Consider the following 14,595-nt stretch of genomic DNA (forward strand, 5'->3'; position numbering starts at 1 on the left):
TGTAAATTACCCAGAAAACCTAAGAATTATTACCTTTCGCTCCAGGAAAAGTAACAATACAATCCTGCAACACAAATAATGCATTCGGGGAAATGTCCACCTTAAGCCTTGAATTTCTTCAATCGAGCACAGCCCTAGTGAGTAAAGTGTTTGGATTTGATGCCATCAAGTTGGGCAAAATCATTGGAATCAACCTTGAGTTGGAAAGTCGTCAAAGTAAAGCTCAGTTGGAGAATAACCTCGGGACCTCTAATCGACTTCACTGACCACGAGTGGGGAGAGGTTTGACATTTAAGTGATGGATTAGAACATACACAGCAGTGTACTGTATGTGTGAACATGAGACACACACACACACACACACACACACACACACACACACACACACACACACACACACACACACACACACACACACACACACACACACACACACACACACAATGTCCTTGTGGCAAACCAAAGCAAGCAATTACAGAGTGTAGCCTGCCAATAAGATATCAGAGGTGTGCTGCCAAGGCTAATTTGCTTTAGCTGTCAAACTCACTATTGTATTGTGTTGTGTTGTAAAGCTCAGAAGTGAGTTAAGCTTCCATTGCAAACAGCCCTCTCGTACTCTGAATCAGAAACACCTCAGATCGGAGTGAACAGTCTCATTAGTGAAAACTTTTGTTTTTGTCGGTGAAAATAGCAATCTTTCTCAAACTTGCATTCTATCAATGAATGAGGAGTGTTAAAATGTAGCTACACAATGATGACATGCTTGCAACAAATATGCCAAGCCATCCAATTAATTTCAAGATTTGACCGTAGAGGTTTGTAACTTTACTGGCTATTGAACAAATGTCATAGCGGGAGGCTGAGAGGAAAAAAAAAAAAAAACATTTCCAATGTCAGGGATAAATCACCACAGGGTGACTGTGAAAAGTTGCAATTACGAGAGAACAACAACGAAAAAACTAAACAAAATACAAGAATACCACATTAATATATGTATAGTATATGTAGTCTAAACTAAATATGGATACCAAAAAAATATTTTCAGTGAGAAGCGAGAAATTCACCAGCATATCAAGCATGATGATATGAGAAGAAAAAAAAAATCTGTCAAATAGGAGATGTGGCTGCAATGAATGAAAAGGAGAAAATGTAAACCCTTTGACCTGAACAACCCAGTGAATCAAAACCCCCTTCCCCATGAGGCACTGAGGTTACGGCCTCACAGGTAGAGGCAGACTACAGATATGGGGACTTCAGAGTCCCTCGGGCCTCTCTCTCTCGGCTGTGAAACCCTTGGATTATAGGGACTGGGCCAAAAAAGCAGTGAAAGAGGCTATCTTTCACTGAGGGACTTTTGTTGAACTTGACATTCAAGACATCCCTTGTTATACAGGCAGTTAAGCTACGTTCACACCGCAAGTCTTAATGCCTAATTCAAATTTTTTGCTTTGGCCTGAATCAGATTTGAAAGAAGAAAAAAAAAAACATCAGATCTGGGCTAGATTTGAGTGTTCTGAAGAAGTCTGACCTGGTCACTTGACCCCCCCAAACATTTTTGGGATTTGGGCCACTTTTGCCTGCAGTCTGAACGTGGCCTTAGTGACTGCAAGAAAATGTATAAGCTGCAGGGGTTAAACATAATGATGTGGGAGGAGGAGGCTGCCGCATTCACAACAGATAAAACTATTTAAAATGCTCGACGTATGATAAAACTCCCAGCATCTCGAATCATATTATATATTAGAATGCATCATGACTCATCACCTCTGAAGGGAACAACAGACAAAGCCTGACTTGTTCTGCAGAATCCTTGCAAATTACATCAACTACCGGGGCCTCACTTTGCATTTTAATTGGCTGGAACTCCATTATCGACAAACAAACACTGACCGTACTTACAGGGTGAGGTGGTTGAAGCCCACAGTCCTCAGGGTGAAGGCTCTGGCCAGGAGACGCACATGTGTGAACAAAACTCCAATAGAGTCCTCGAAGCTGGTCAGTTTCTGGAGGACGGGAGACGTCTCAATCAGCTGCCTGTCCGTCTGAGGCTCCTGGACCTGGCCAAGGAAAAGAACATAGCATTTAGAGAAAGTATTCTTTTGGACACCAATGCCACAATACATGTACAGTATCTGCTTCATTGTTTGGGCCAATGAAGGAAGTCTTAATGGTACAGCACACAATTCATAGATTTGACATTAGTGTTCTTCCAACTTTGTGGCAAAAGTTTGTGTCCGTCCCTTTCCTGTTACAACATCACAATGCCACCATTCACAAAGCCAAGTCTATAAAGAAATGGTCTACCCAGTTTAAAAAAAAACACTAAAAACTTAACAAAAGCAAGTCTAGACAGAATTTAAAATGTGTCCATAGTGTCCACCGATCTTAGGTCCAACGGGAGAGGGTTCCAAAGTTTAGGAGCTACAACCTCAAAAGCACAGTCTCCTTTTGTCTTGAGCCGAGAGCGAGGAACAAACATCAAACCCTGATTAGAGGACCTCCGAGACCTGCTGCTGATGAAGGGCTGCAGATGCTCTTTAATGTAGGCAGGTACCTGACCACGCAGGCCCAAAGGCCTTTTAGAGCCTACAAGGATCTTGAACAGGATTCCAAATATGACTTATTTGTCATAGACTTATTTTAGGGCTGTCAGTTAAACGCGTTAACGGCGTTAACGCAAACCCATTTTAACGGAGTAAATCTTTTTATCGCGTGATTAACGTTCTTTTTGGCTAGGGTTGGGCATCGAGAACCGATTCGAAGAATTGGAATCGAGAATCGGTAAGAACCGGAATCGCAATTGGAATCAGAATTGTTAAAATCCAAACGATGCCCAACCCTATTTTTGGCCTAGCAAACTTTGTAGTTTTTTTTTCACATGCTGTTGCAACAACTAGTAACGTTAGAAAAACTACAACACCACACCGGATCTAGCTAGAACGGAAACAAAACAGGCACGCCGCACACACTTTTTTGGGCGAGCCGGCCAAAGAGTAGTAGGCTAATGTTACGTTTTGAGTGGATGGCGAGCGCGAGACGCCGAAATGGATGCCAATAAGATTCTGAATGGAAAGTTTACTTCTAAAAAAGTTGCCAAATGGTTCCAAAGTGATCTGTGTGTTTTGTCGTTGTGAACTGAGCTATCATCGCAGCACGTCCAGTCTGAAATACCACTTGATGGCCGAGCACACAGCTGATGGCAATTCTCCGCCCCCTCGTCAAAGCCAGGCGATAAAAGCACAAAGCAAGCCGATCCACGTTTCCATGTTGATAAGAGCATTAAAATGAGAAACAATAATGGGACAAAAAGAAATCAAGGGACATTTAGGGACAAATCTGCGATTAATTGCGAGTTAACTACAACAATGCGATTAAACGCGATTAAATATTTAATTGTTTGACAGCACTAATTGATTTATTATATGTGTAATAGTATGTACTAGTTGCGATTTGAGATAGTATGTCATACACCATTTTTTTCTTTTTAAAAACAAGACAAAACAACACACCGAGGGGCCTGTTTTGAATAGTACATATGAATACATATGAACTAAGTCTGTAATATAAAACACAGCAGTCTCCATATCCCATACTTGTTATTTTATACGTATGTATTAATCTATGACAGAGTGAAACCAAACCAAAAGTAGAACAGAGCAATTATGTGTCAAGCAATAACCAGTGTGACCACCTCAAGGATCCTTAAACCAGACACAGAAAAACCCTACCATTGCCGAAATCGTTCCACATAAATTCCTTAAATGAAATGAACCTCAGTGTGTGCTGCTTGAGGGCTTGCTTAGAGTGTGTGTGTTTTTTTGCGCCGCCTCAAAACAAACTCTGATGATCTGCAGCAGATGGAATCTCTTAGTCATTAAGGTTTAAGTCAAACAGCTCGCATTTTTCTTTTCTCGAAATATGGCGATTCAGGCAGTCAATTACTATCTGTGGTGACTCAGTCTCGTTTGGTCTAAAGCAGGCTATATCAGAGACTCCTGGCCTTGTGACGTTGATATGTCTTGAAAGAATAGTTTTTGGTTGTGAAAATTGCTGTAGATTATGTCTTTAACAGTAGCTCTAGGGCTAGGGTGAGTTCAGAGGTAGACGGTTTCAGCAAAAACATACCGCTCGCTTTAACTACAGTATTTGCTCATGTCTGTGCCCATTAGAAAAATAAATGGGATGCTATGTGCATTCATGTTTGTTGAATCAAGAGATATCCTTATGGGTGCATTAATTAGATGGCTAGAAACATCTAATTGGTCGCGTGGAGCAACCGTATGCTTGACCAAGACATCTTTCCCAAAGAAAACAGAAACATCGACATTCAAAGGGAAAGCACAATAAATTGACTCCGTTTGTCTACATAAAGTCCCCCAAAAAAGAAGAATAAAGAAAGCTACAATCACGACTCTCCAGGGAAAGATGGCCACTTTCATTTCCCTGCATCTTCTGTGACTGCACTGCATATGAAAATGCAGGAAGGAATGTCGTGTACAGCTTTCTCAGAGTCTCCCATGTCAAGCTAGTGTGTAGCTTTAAACTCAGAATTTTAATTGGAGTGCTGCCGGTAATGTCATGGTTCCATCTTCTAATATGTGCAAAGAAACATTTCATTTCTGCTTTTTTTTCCCCCCTGTTAATTAACGAAGGGCTTTTAAATGTCATGCATCACAACTAACGTCATCTGACGAGATCAGCACTCGTAGGCGCTAGCTATCCTTTAGGGGGAATGGCCAGCAGCAAGGCTTCAAACGAAGTGGAGAGAGGAGGAAAAAAAATAAATCAACAGCAGTTATGAAGGAAAAAAAAAAAAAATACACTTTTGAAATGGCTTCAAAGCATCACTTTCAGCTCAGTCCAGATAGAAAGCAGAATCAGAGCCGAGGTCTTTTGAGGCCCAGAAAGCCTGCCACTCATGTTTCTCCCCAACAGACCAGAGAAGGAATTTTGAAATCCAGACTCCACGTAAATGACGTTCCGTTAAATTATTCTGGAGAGCTGGGGGGTGATGACGCGCTGGTGCGAATCGAGCGAACACGAAAGACATAAAGATGTGCCTGTCAACCACATAGCATTCCACTGCGCTCTGTAGGGCACGACGGCGGCAAGGCTAATGGATGCGTGTATGCCAAAGACGGGTGGACGCATAATTACACACGCCATGGAGAGTTGCCACTGCCGTCCACTCAAACCTCATTAAGATGTCTCCCTCTTTCACCTCCGTTTTTTGTCTTCCTCGTCTTGGTGGGCAGGGAAGCGGGGGGGTGACACCTTGTTAATTCTCAGCAACAATTTGGGGCAGAATGTTCTCGCCTAAACTCCTGGGGGCTTTCATCAATTACACAATAAATAATGAAATAAATAAATAAATAATGAAGGGAAAGATGTTCTTCCTTGTGTGAAACTGCTTAGATTATATCATCTCAAGCCAAAAAAGGTCAGGATGCTATCAAGCTACAAAGAGGTTGGCCAAATTTAACAGGCTTTACCCCACTGGCAGGGGACCACCCTGAGGAAAGCGCAGACACGCGGAGTGTGTGGTAATGAGGCTGCGGCTCAGAAGCGGCTAATGACTACTAAGGCAGCACACTGTGGAGGTTTCCCCTCGCACCACAGAGCGGTGGTAGGGCTGACCGCGGGGCTCCACCCCCCGACCACGGTGCCCGCCGCTGTGCAACTCACTAGGAAAACAGACGTGGGGGATACAATGGGTATATTCTGAGAACATCCAGGCTCTCTGCAGAGCATTTGGGGATGAAAAATACAGGGGTGAGGAGTTAAGATGAGGAAAGAATAGACATATACTATACAGAATATATGCAGAGGTACCAAAAACAGAAACATGGTGTTATTTCGGGCCAAACATGGATATGCAAACAAAATGTACATATGAAGACGCAGCAGCGCTCATGCACACGCAGGGAGATGAAGAGAATAAACTGCTTAAAGATGAGTCTCGGCATCCACACAAAGAAACACTTTCTCCACACAAACACATCAGAGAGAAGGATGCCTGACGGTCCCTGGGGGCCCCCCATGTGATCCGGGACTGTAATCCTGTTATGGCATCTTTGATCTCTTCTTCCAAATCCTAATTTCAAACAAACACTGTTGACATGTTCAATGTTTTTGGGGAGATCATGCAAAGCAAAGAAAGGCACAACAGAGAGAGAGAAAGAGAGAAAGAGAGAGAGAGAGAGACAGTGAGTGCAAAAGCATGGTGATGGAGAAGGGGAGAAAGGAGCAACGGCGAGGAGGAAGAGAGACTAGTTAAATGAAAAAGTGGATTAGGGTCTCCACCAAAATGGAGAGCAGACACAGGGAGCAGAACAATGAAGACTAGTGGAAGGTTACTGGGAGCCTTGTGACAGCTAGAAAGAACTCAGAACTCAAACTAACAGCTTGCCCACCTCTGTTATACACACACACACAAAAAAAAACACATTCAGGCTGGAAAACTTCAAATGGAGAGAATGAGTTTGTGTCTTGGGGGTGAGGTGAGTTTTAATGAGAGGCACCTAGCCCAAAATAAACATCAATAATAAAACATTTCTCGACCAACCTGCAGGGGATGTTGAGGGTAGTTGAGCCAGACCTCCTGTAGGCCCTGCAAAGACAGAAAAGAAAGAGGAAGAGAGATGAGCAGTCAGTGGGAAGAAATTTCAATGTATTACCGGTAGAAATAAACTTAATAAACTAATAAATTACAAACAAAAAAACATTCCTAAAAATATTGTATAATATAAGCAGCAATTACAGCCTCAAATGCGTGTTTGCACCACATGTAAAACCACGTATGATAAGGTGGATTTCTAAGTATTTAAACATTTATTTTGCTGGATTTCATCAGCCTTGTGCGCTTTCTGTGATGTAATGGTAGTACAGAAACATTTAATTGGCTACTCCGATTACATTATCACGGTTCTAATGTTAGCCTGTACATATAAAGGGAAAAGAACGGACAAAAAGAAACAACTGAGAACCAAAACCCACAAGCGAAATGGTAAATTTATTTATATTATTTATATAGCGCCTTTCTACCTTACCGGACAAAGCGCTTTACAATTTGCCTGTCCTTCACCCATTCACACAAACACATTCAAACATGGTGGTGGAGATGCCATACAAGGTGCTTTGGGTCCAGTGTCTTGCTCAAGAACACTTCGATTTACGGACAGGAGGAGCCAGGAAGCAAGCCAAGAAGGACAATGATATATTGCCGTATCTATATTATGTAAGTGCAGCTTTAACATGACATGACTTTATTTGTGGTAATACACCAAGGTAAAACGCTGGGGGGGGGGGAAACTTTACTTTTCACCCATGACAACTCGCTCTTCAACAATGTCAGAGACGGCTGCTGTTTCTCAACATTAAGAATAAATCTAACACTTATTCAGTCCCTCCAGAAAAACGTGATTATGCGATCGCATAATTCAATGCATAATCAGCCAAAGTCAGCATATTTATGCGGGGGCCTCATTTTTTCAAATACGCCGCATAAATTGCCTATTTCCGCGCTAAATATGCGGGGCTGGCATGACTTTATAATCCCTGCATTTTCGTTGCAAAAAAGTCCCATATATCTTAGCAGAAAGTTGAAAAATGTTGCGTTTACTACACACAAGAGCAGCCATTTTCCCCCGTTACCATGGGAATGTTATGAAGTGACGTAATTACGCAACTTTTTCATCAACCCGCAGATTTCGCAAGTTCCCGTAATTTCATCGCATAAAATTGCATAAATATCTTGCATTTTTTAAGAAAACGTGCCGCATAATCAAGGATTTTTGCCAACAAATCACAAAAAAACTCAGCATTTTTCTGGAAGGACTGCTTATTGATGTTTTGTTATCGATTCTTCGGCGAACAAAAAAACGGAGATTGGGATGATGGGCCACAGATGGGCATTCCTTTAGTCCAAGTGCTTTGAGGGGCCTTCAGAAGCCCCAATGGAGGGGCGTCAAAATAACAGAAAATAAGTCAGAATCTCTCTTTCAGACCAAGAGGTCTGTCTATCGACCACCCGCTGGGGAGTGAGTTAAGGGGGTGGGCATGCATACTAGGACTACAGTTGAAAATTAGCCGACTGGCTAACACTGGCGCATTTACGGAAATGTTGATTAATGTGCATTGTCCTAATCAAATAAACTTACAACAACAACATACATGTGGATTTGAGCAGAAGGGTCGAGGGGTGTTGCGGTTTGAGGGTTGGTGGGATTTGAGAAGTGTGTTGTCCCCGGGGACACACACTGACTTTTGCCTCCCATGTCGGTGGACAGAAATACGTGGCAAGATCAATGGCAATGTTTCCTAAACCCTGCTCTGAGGCAACCCCACAAGATCCAATGGTAGAAAAGACAAAGGCTGAAATAGACAGCAAACGGAGAGGAGGAGCAGAAACTGTGGCTCTCAAGTTGTTGCCAAGGACAACGCCAGTCAGGAGCAGTTTTGGGCCTGGGGTCTAATGTTGGGTGAGTCATAGTAGTGATAGAGATGTGGCGAGGGCCTCTAAAGTACAGTATCACTTAGGTGTTTAAAAGGTTCAAGGAGATAAACCTTTAAAATGCGGCGCTAGCCCACAGGGGGGAGGGGGGGGTGTGTGTGGTCAGCGGCATCGAATGGATGCCTCATCTTCACAACCCACCGAACTGGCAACCCATCGCCTTGAGCAGCCAATGAAAAATTCATAAAAGTGGTCAATACATTTGAGCAAAAGCTTCCTTTTGGTTGCTTGTCTCTTAGCCTGGGACTGGAGTTGAAAAGCACTAAGTACATAGCAGATATCAAGTCAACACGGAGCCTGCCTGCGAATACGACATGGGATTTCTTCATAATGATTTTGCAGCCACACAAACTGCCATAAAATACACATGAAAGGGATGCATCTAAAAACGCAGGACGCACACGCAGGAGGAAGTGAAGTACACACAAGTTGCTTCAGCTTGTGATCGAGGCTTATGATTAAAATCCATCCACAGGGCACGCGCGATCCGCCCACATGCTGTATATAGACCCGAACAGCTAATGTTTCAATTACAGCCATTCCAAAGACAAGGCAGACAATGATTAAGCCAGCATCGAGTGGGGATTTAAGAATAACAACAGTTTTTTTTTTTTTCCTTCCTCCTCTCTCTCTCCCAGCACGAGGAAGGTATAATTACTGGGGACACAAATCATCATGTGCAGCAGCTGAATCCCAGCCATGTGGAGGATGGAGCCCTTGTGCTACAAACAGAAAAAGAAACATATGCAAACATGTTTATTTGAATGTCAACGGCCTAACCCATAATGAGTTGAAATTAAAAGTAAAATCAAAAGGCAACTTTGTCAAACCTGCTATGGCCTCCATTTTAAGGTGGGCTTCAATCAGCGCTGCTATAATCCACAAGGGGGTATTTGCATATACTTGGGGCTCACAAGCCAACTGTGAATAGTCAACGCCACTATGCCCTGTACCCACACCCTACCCCCCACATCCCTGGGACTGTTGGCCATTCATGATGGGGACATAATGGTGCTCTTCTCTGTCAAAGTCCGGTGTTTCTTGACAAATTGGTCTCTAGCTACAGGCTGCCAATCAATCCATCAAACGTAGAGAACTCGATAAGAGATAGCGTCGCTAATCAATACAAACCATAAGCCAGCCCTATGTTCAAAACGGAGGCTTTGGTTAGTGAATGGTCAAGGTGATCTTCCAAATATGAGAAAATTAAGGTTGACTCTTTAGTGAAGTCCACCATGTGATTTATTGTTAATTGTTAAGAGCACAACTTTCACAGTTCCTTTGAGCAGAAACATGTATGGGAATGGAAAATAGCTGGTGAACATGGGCATGCATTCATTTTCCAAGCTCAAACCAAAGGACGCAATGGAGAACACACTCTCATTCAAACATTGGACACATTGGCTGTAGTTGTCACTCGACAAAGCATACAAATTGCAGAGATGTCAACAGAGAACAGAAAGGGACGTTGGGGTGTCAAAGGGGTAAAGAGTAGCCGAGTGAAAAGAGAAGTGGAGCGTATCGTTTGTGGTTCATGTAAGGGAAAATAGAAACACTCAGTCATTCTCAGAAAGGCTCATGTTGGGCGGCCTCTAGCTCAGCCAGTAAGAGCGTTCGCCCCATGTTGGCTGAGTCCTGCAGCGGCGTGGGTTCGAAACCGACCTGCTGCCCTTTGCATGCCCCTTTCATGTCTATCCACTGTCTCTTGTAATAAAGGGAAAAAGTTCCCAAAAAATAATCTTTAAAAAAAAGAAAGGCTCATGTCCAGTGGATTATCTTTCAAAAAGGAAAACAAATGAATAATCTGTGTTCATGCAGAAAGAACTAGCTTGAATCCACCTAACCGAGGCAGAGGTTACTGTTGCTGCAAGCCAGTGAGGTGACCTTAGTATGGAGGGAGTTGTCAGCCTTTCACCTGAATGAGCATGTAAGCCTAGCACATTCTACTGGTGTACCAAGAGATCAAAATAACGTGATGACTGATTATCAAATACAGTTAAAACCTGATATACAGGCAATTTTTGCAAAACCACTCAATTCAGAATGCATACAAGCACAGTTAACCATATCAAAATGTGGAGAGAAGGCTGAAAGACAAACAGTTGATGCCACCTCAAGCTGCTCTAAAACCCTTTTTAGCACTGCATACAGAAGTGAGGGAGGTAGGAAGAAGGCTGGGATGCCCATACTACCAAAAGCGACCATCGCAGTGCCATGGTGACCATCTCCGTTGTCACAGCAACCGTTGTTGCATTTGGTGTTCGAGTGTGTGCGCTTGTGAGGTGGTGTTTAATAAAAGCCAACAGAGTAGCCCACGGGTAACTAGTGGGATCATCATTGTGATGATTGTTCCTCAAAAGAGACATTTCCCTCAGGACAGCACAGTGGCGTCAACATCTTTCCCCAGCTATATTGCACTGCCGTTGAGTCCAGGTTGAGAGCAATCGAGCAGCTTCCACTGGAAAAAAAAAAAAAAAAAAAAAAAGAGGCTTCCTGCCTCTCTACTGATGCTTTAATAACCTCCACGGTAACATCATTAGCAAATTAGCATCCATTGTTCCTCCGGGCGTCTGTGTGCAACGAAGCTCAATTCCATCCTCGGAAAGAGCCCCGTTGTTTGTGAACCAGTGCCAGCAAAGGTGATATGTTGAGAGAAAAACAAGGGGACGGAAATAACTGTTGCGCTCCAGCCACGAATGCCATACCAATTATGGAATAACAGAAAGAGAAGGAGAGGAAAAAAAAAAAAAAACTGGGGCCACGGTTTGTCTGGCTAGTTCTTGAGGTGGAAATTACATGCGAGCTTTGTCTTAGGTAGTCAATTCTAAATTCTACCTCCGGAGTTGTGGAGCTTTTGTGATGACTTGTCATAAGAGGACTGGGGCAAAACATCTGTGGGGGGGGGATGACATCCTGGATTGTTAGAGAAAGGAAAGAATGGAAAGGAAAGAGAGAAAACAAGAAGGGAGCAAAGGAGGGACACCAGCCAGCATCCTGTTGTTCCAGAGAGAAAAGAAGGGGAAATGGGATTGATCACCCATGTGTGAATGGAATACTATACCAACAAATTGGAGCAGCAAAACCTTGCCGGGTGTGATAAAGAAAAATGTAGAGTCCTCCAATTTTGCACTGCCTCTCATTAGTTTGGTAATGTGCTGTGAGAAGACCCATTTGAAACGTGTTAAGCTAGAAATACAGAAGGATGCGAGTAGTCCTGCAGACCACAGAAATGTATCTCACCCGGTGTCCGTCCATCTCCCTGCCCCACAACTCCCCACCCCCATACCCATCATACCACCTGGCTTTCTGGTCTGTGTCCATCTGTCTCTCAGCTTTGTTGACAGTGCAGCCATCAGGGGGAGTCAGCGGGGGCCATACTATTTCAATCCTCAGTCTTTGTGTCTAAAAATTTCACATGCACAACTTCACATGCTAACCAATATGCTCCCTCAGCATCCAGTTATACTGCATTAAGTGGGCTATTGACAACATTTAAGGGCTGTGATTTTGATTATTGATTTTTATGCAGTGTAAAGGTTTTTCATAGTGCAACTTTGACTGTGCAGAGCATAGTTGCAGTACTAATACCGACGTGATTGGCTGACAGGTTGGAGGGGATTTGTGTCGGCAGCAGTCATTTTTTATTCTTCAAGCCCCCTTGAAGAATACGCCTGTGCCCGAGAATCTGGTATTGTTTTCACTTGTATGACCAGAGTTTGTTATTGGATATCATTAAACTTGAAAGATGCTTTTATTCTAAATTTGAAGGCCATGTACAAAAGGTTGTTAAATCGTGTTCTTTATCCTTTTTAGATTTGAATAAAGTTGTTTATGCTTTCATTACTCTTGTACTAACCACTTTAATTCCTTTTTTCCTTGCATAAGCTCGCACTCATCTCCAGCAGTTCAAATTAGGGCTGGGCGATACGGAGAAAATCAAATATCACGATATTATTGACCAAATACCTCGATATCGATACCGCAACAATATTCTAGTGTTGACTATTGGTGCTTTCAGCAAAATATTTACACAATGAGATTTTTGATGAATAATCATCAGTAATATGGATATAATGACTAAGTGGGCAAAGGCAAATAATAGAACAGCTAGAACAGTCTGGTAAGTTCATAAAATGACATCACTTTACTGTAATACAGCCTTTAAAACCAGGAAAAGACAACACTTATGTCATATCACGATATCCAAAGTCTAAGACGATATCTAGTCTTATATCACGATATCGATATAATATCGATATATTGCCCAGCTCTAGTTCAAATTGAAGGTGTTCCGATACCATTTTTTTCTTCCCAATTCCGATACTTTAACTCAGGGGTCTTAAACTCAATTTACCTGGGGGCCGCTGGAGGCGGAGTCTGGGTGAGGCTGGGCCGCATCAGGTTTTCCACAAGAAAAGCTTTGTTAAAAAAATTCCAATCTTCTGAAATCTCTTTATTTTTATTATTTATATTCTTTTATCCCGCCGCGTACGCATCACTTTGATTTATTTTGTCAGAGAGAGAGACCTCATATTAACTCTCTAAGTGCCATTGACGTGTATGTATAAATATATATATTTTTTTTAAAATAAACCGTTAAATGGCACTTTCTGGAGAGTTTTGTGCAAAGAAATGGAGAAATTGAGTCTTACATGATTTGTGCAAAACTACAAGGTTAAGAGCCTATCCTACTCTGCATTGTTGGAGTATCATCAGGTATTAGGGCATTTAGCATTTACATTACTGTTAATCAGTCATCACTTGATTATACATTGTATTACCTTGTTAGGATATAAAAGTGACCCATACAATGTGCCAAACATAATAGCGCTGGGACGAATGTCCGCATGTACCCAATAGAAACGAGGCAGCCAGCCAGGCACGGAAGAAAACACTCCATGGCAACGCTGCTGTAACTTTCACTCATTGAGGAATGTTTCTCTGCTTGCATCAAGCCCGGCCGATGTCCCGCCCCAAGAGCCATATACCCCACCGTGATTGGTAGGTTCGTTCAGCTCAAGACACAACACTGTAAAGTACCATACATATCACACTCGCGGGCCGCACTAACATTAAACTTTCATATTAAGGCGGGGGCCACAAACGATTGTCCCGCGGGCCGTAATTGGCCCGCGGGCCGCGAGTTTGAAACCCCTGCTTTAACTTGCGTATTGGCCAATGCAGAGTACCGATCCGATACCAGTGCGTTAAAAAAAAAAATAGATATGTTATTATTAATTAACAGCTGTACACTACTAACCCTGCTGGGTGTGATATGATTGCTATCATTGTTGTATGTCCTGGCTCAGGTTAATCCCTTTGTAAATGCATACAAAGATTGAATGCCATGGAACTTTCTTTTGTTATCTAGTCAGTCATAACGGAAAAAGAACATAAACTACTTTAAAGTAGATTTTGGGGGCTTTAGGGGCGAAATTATGTGATATCAGACTGGTGCATAGACTCACATCCTCTCAGATACCAATACCGGCATTTTAGGTAGTACCGGAGGCATTTCCGATACTGGTATTGGCAGCGGAACAATTCTAGTTCAAAATGCTATAGAGACTCTTTAAAGTAGAACAACAAATACAGATCACATATCCCACTTTTGGCCATCCTTTTACAGGCTCCCAATAGATGTTAGAATTGATTTTAAGATTTTTTTTTTTTTTTTTTTACTTTAGTTGAAAGGTTTAGCTCCTGGCTGGTCCTGTCTGCATCTCTGAGCATGAATGTCTATATTTACCATTAATCTAAGATCATGTGATGCAGTTTTCTAGTTATTCTTATATAAAATACAGATTGATTTTGTCTACTTGGGTTCCTTTTTTCCATAAAACATGCTACTAATACACCTTTTCTCATTTTTCTTTTACTCATTGCACATGGATGCTCCACCATCTATTCTATCGTGCTTGAGGAATTCTATCAAAAGGATGCCAAACTTTCCTCTCCTCTGTTGTCTCCCTCAGTGATAGAATGAACAAAAATAACAGCAGGTATCTTTTGTAGCCATGGGATATCGAAGCGCTCAATGCTGCCGGTTTATTTTGAATTAGAAGATACAGTATGTTTGTGAG

General features: G+C 42.3%; 1 protein-coding gene across 2 annotated transcripts in view; it reads right to left on the reverse strand.

Annotated features, from left to right (window-relative positions):
- drosha (drosha ribonuclease III) overlaps positions 1 to 14,595 on the reverse strand; it is a 100,916-nt gene that overhangs the window by 25,814 nt on the left and 60,507 nt on the right. For both annotated transcript variants that reach the window (XM_028569592.1, XM_028569591.1), the window contains exons 24-25: positions 6,566 to 6,610; positions 1,900 to 2,057 (exon numbers count right to left, since the gene is read on the reverse strand). In XM_028569592.1, the coding sequence (XP_028425393.1) occupies positions 1,900 to 2,057; positions 6,566 to 6,610 (203 nt within the window). The remainder of the gene's footprint in view (positions 1 to 1,899; positions 2,058 to 6,565; positions 6,611 to 14,595) is intronic.

This window comes from Perca flavescens, chromosome 22 (assembly GCF_004354835.1).
Source record: "Perca flavescens isolate YP-PL-M2 chromosome 22, PFLA_1.0, whole genome shotgun sequence".
In the NCBI taxonomy this organism is placed as follows: Eukaryota; Metazoa; Chordata; class Actinopteri; order Perciformes; family Percidae; genus Perca; species Perca flavescens.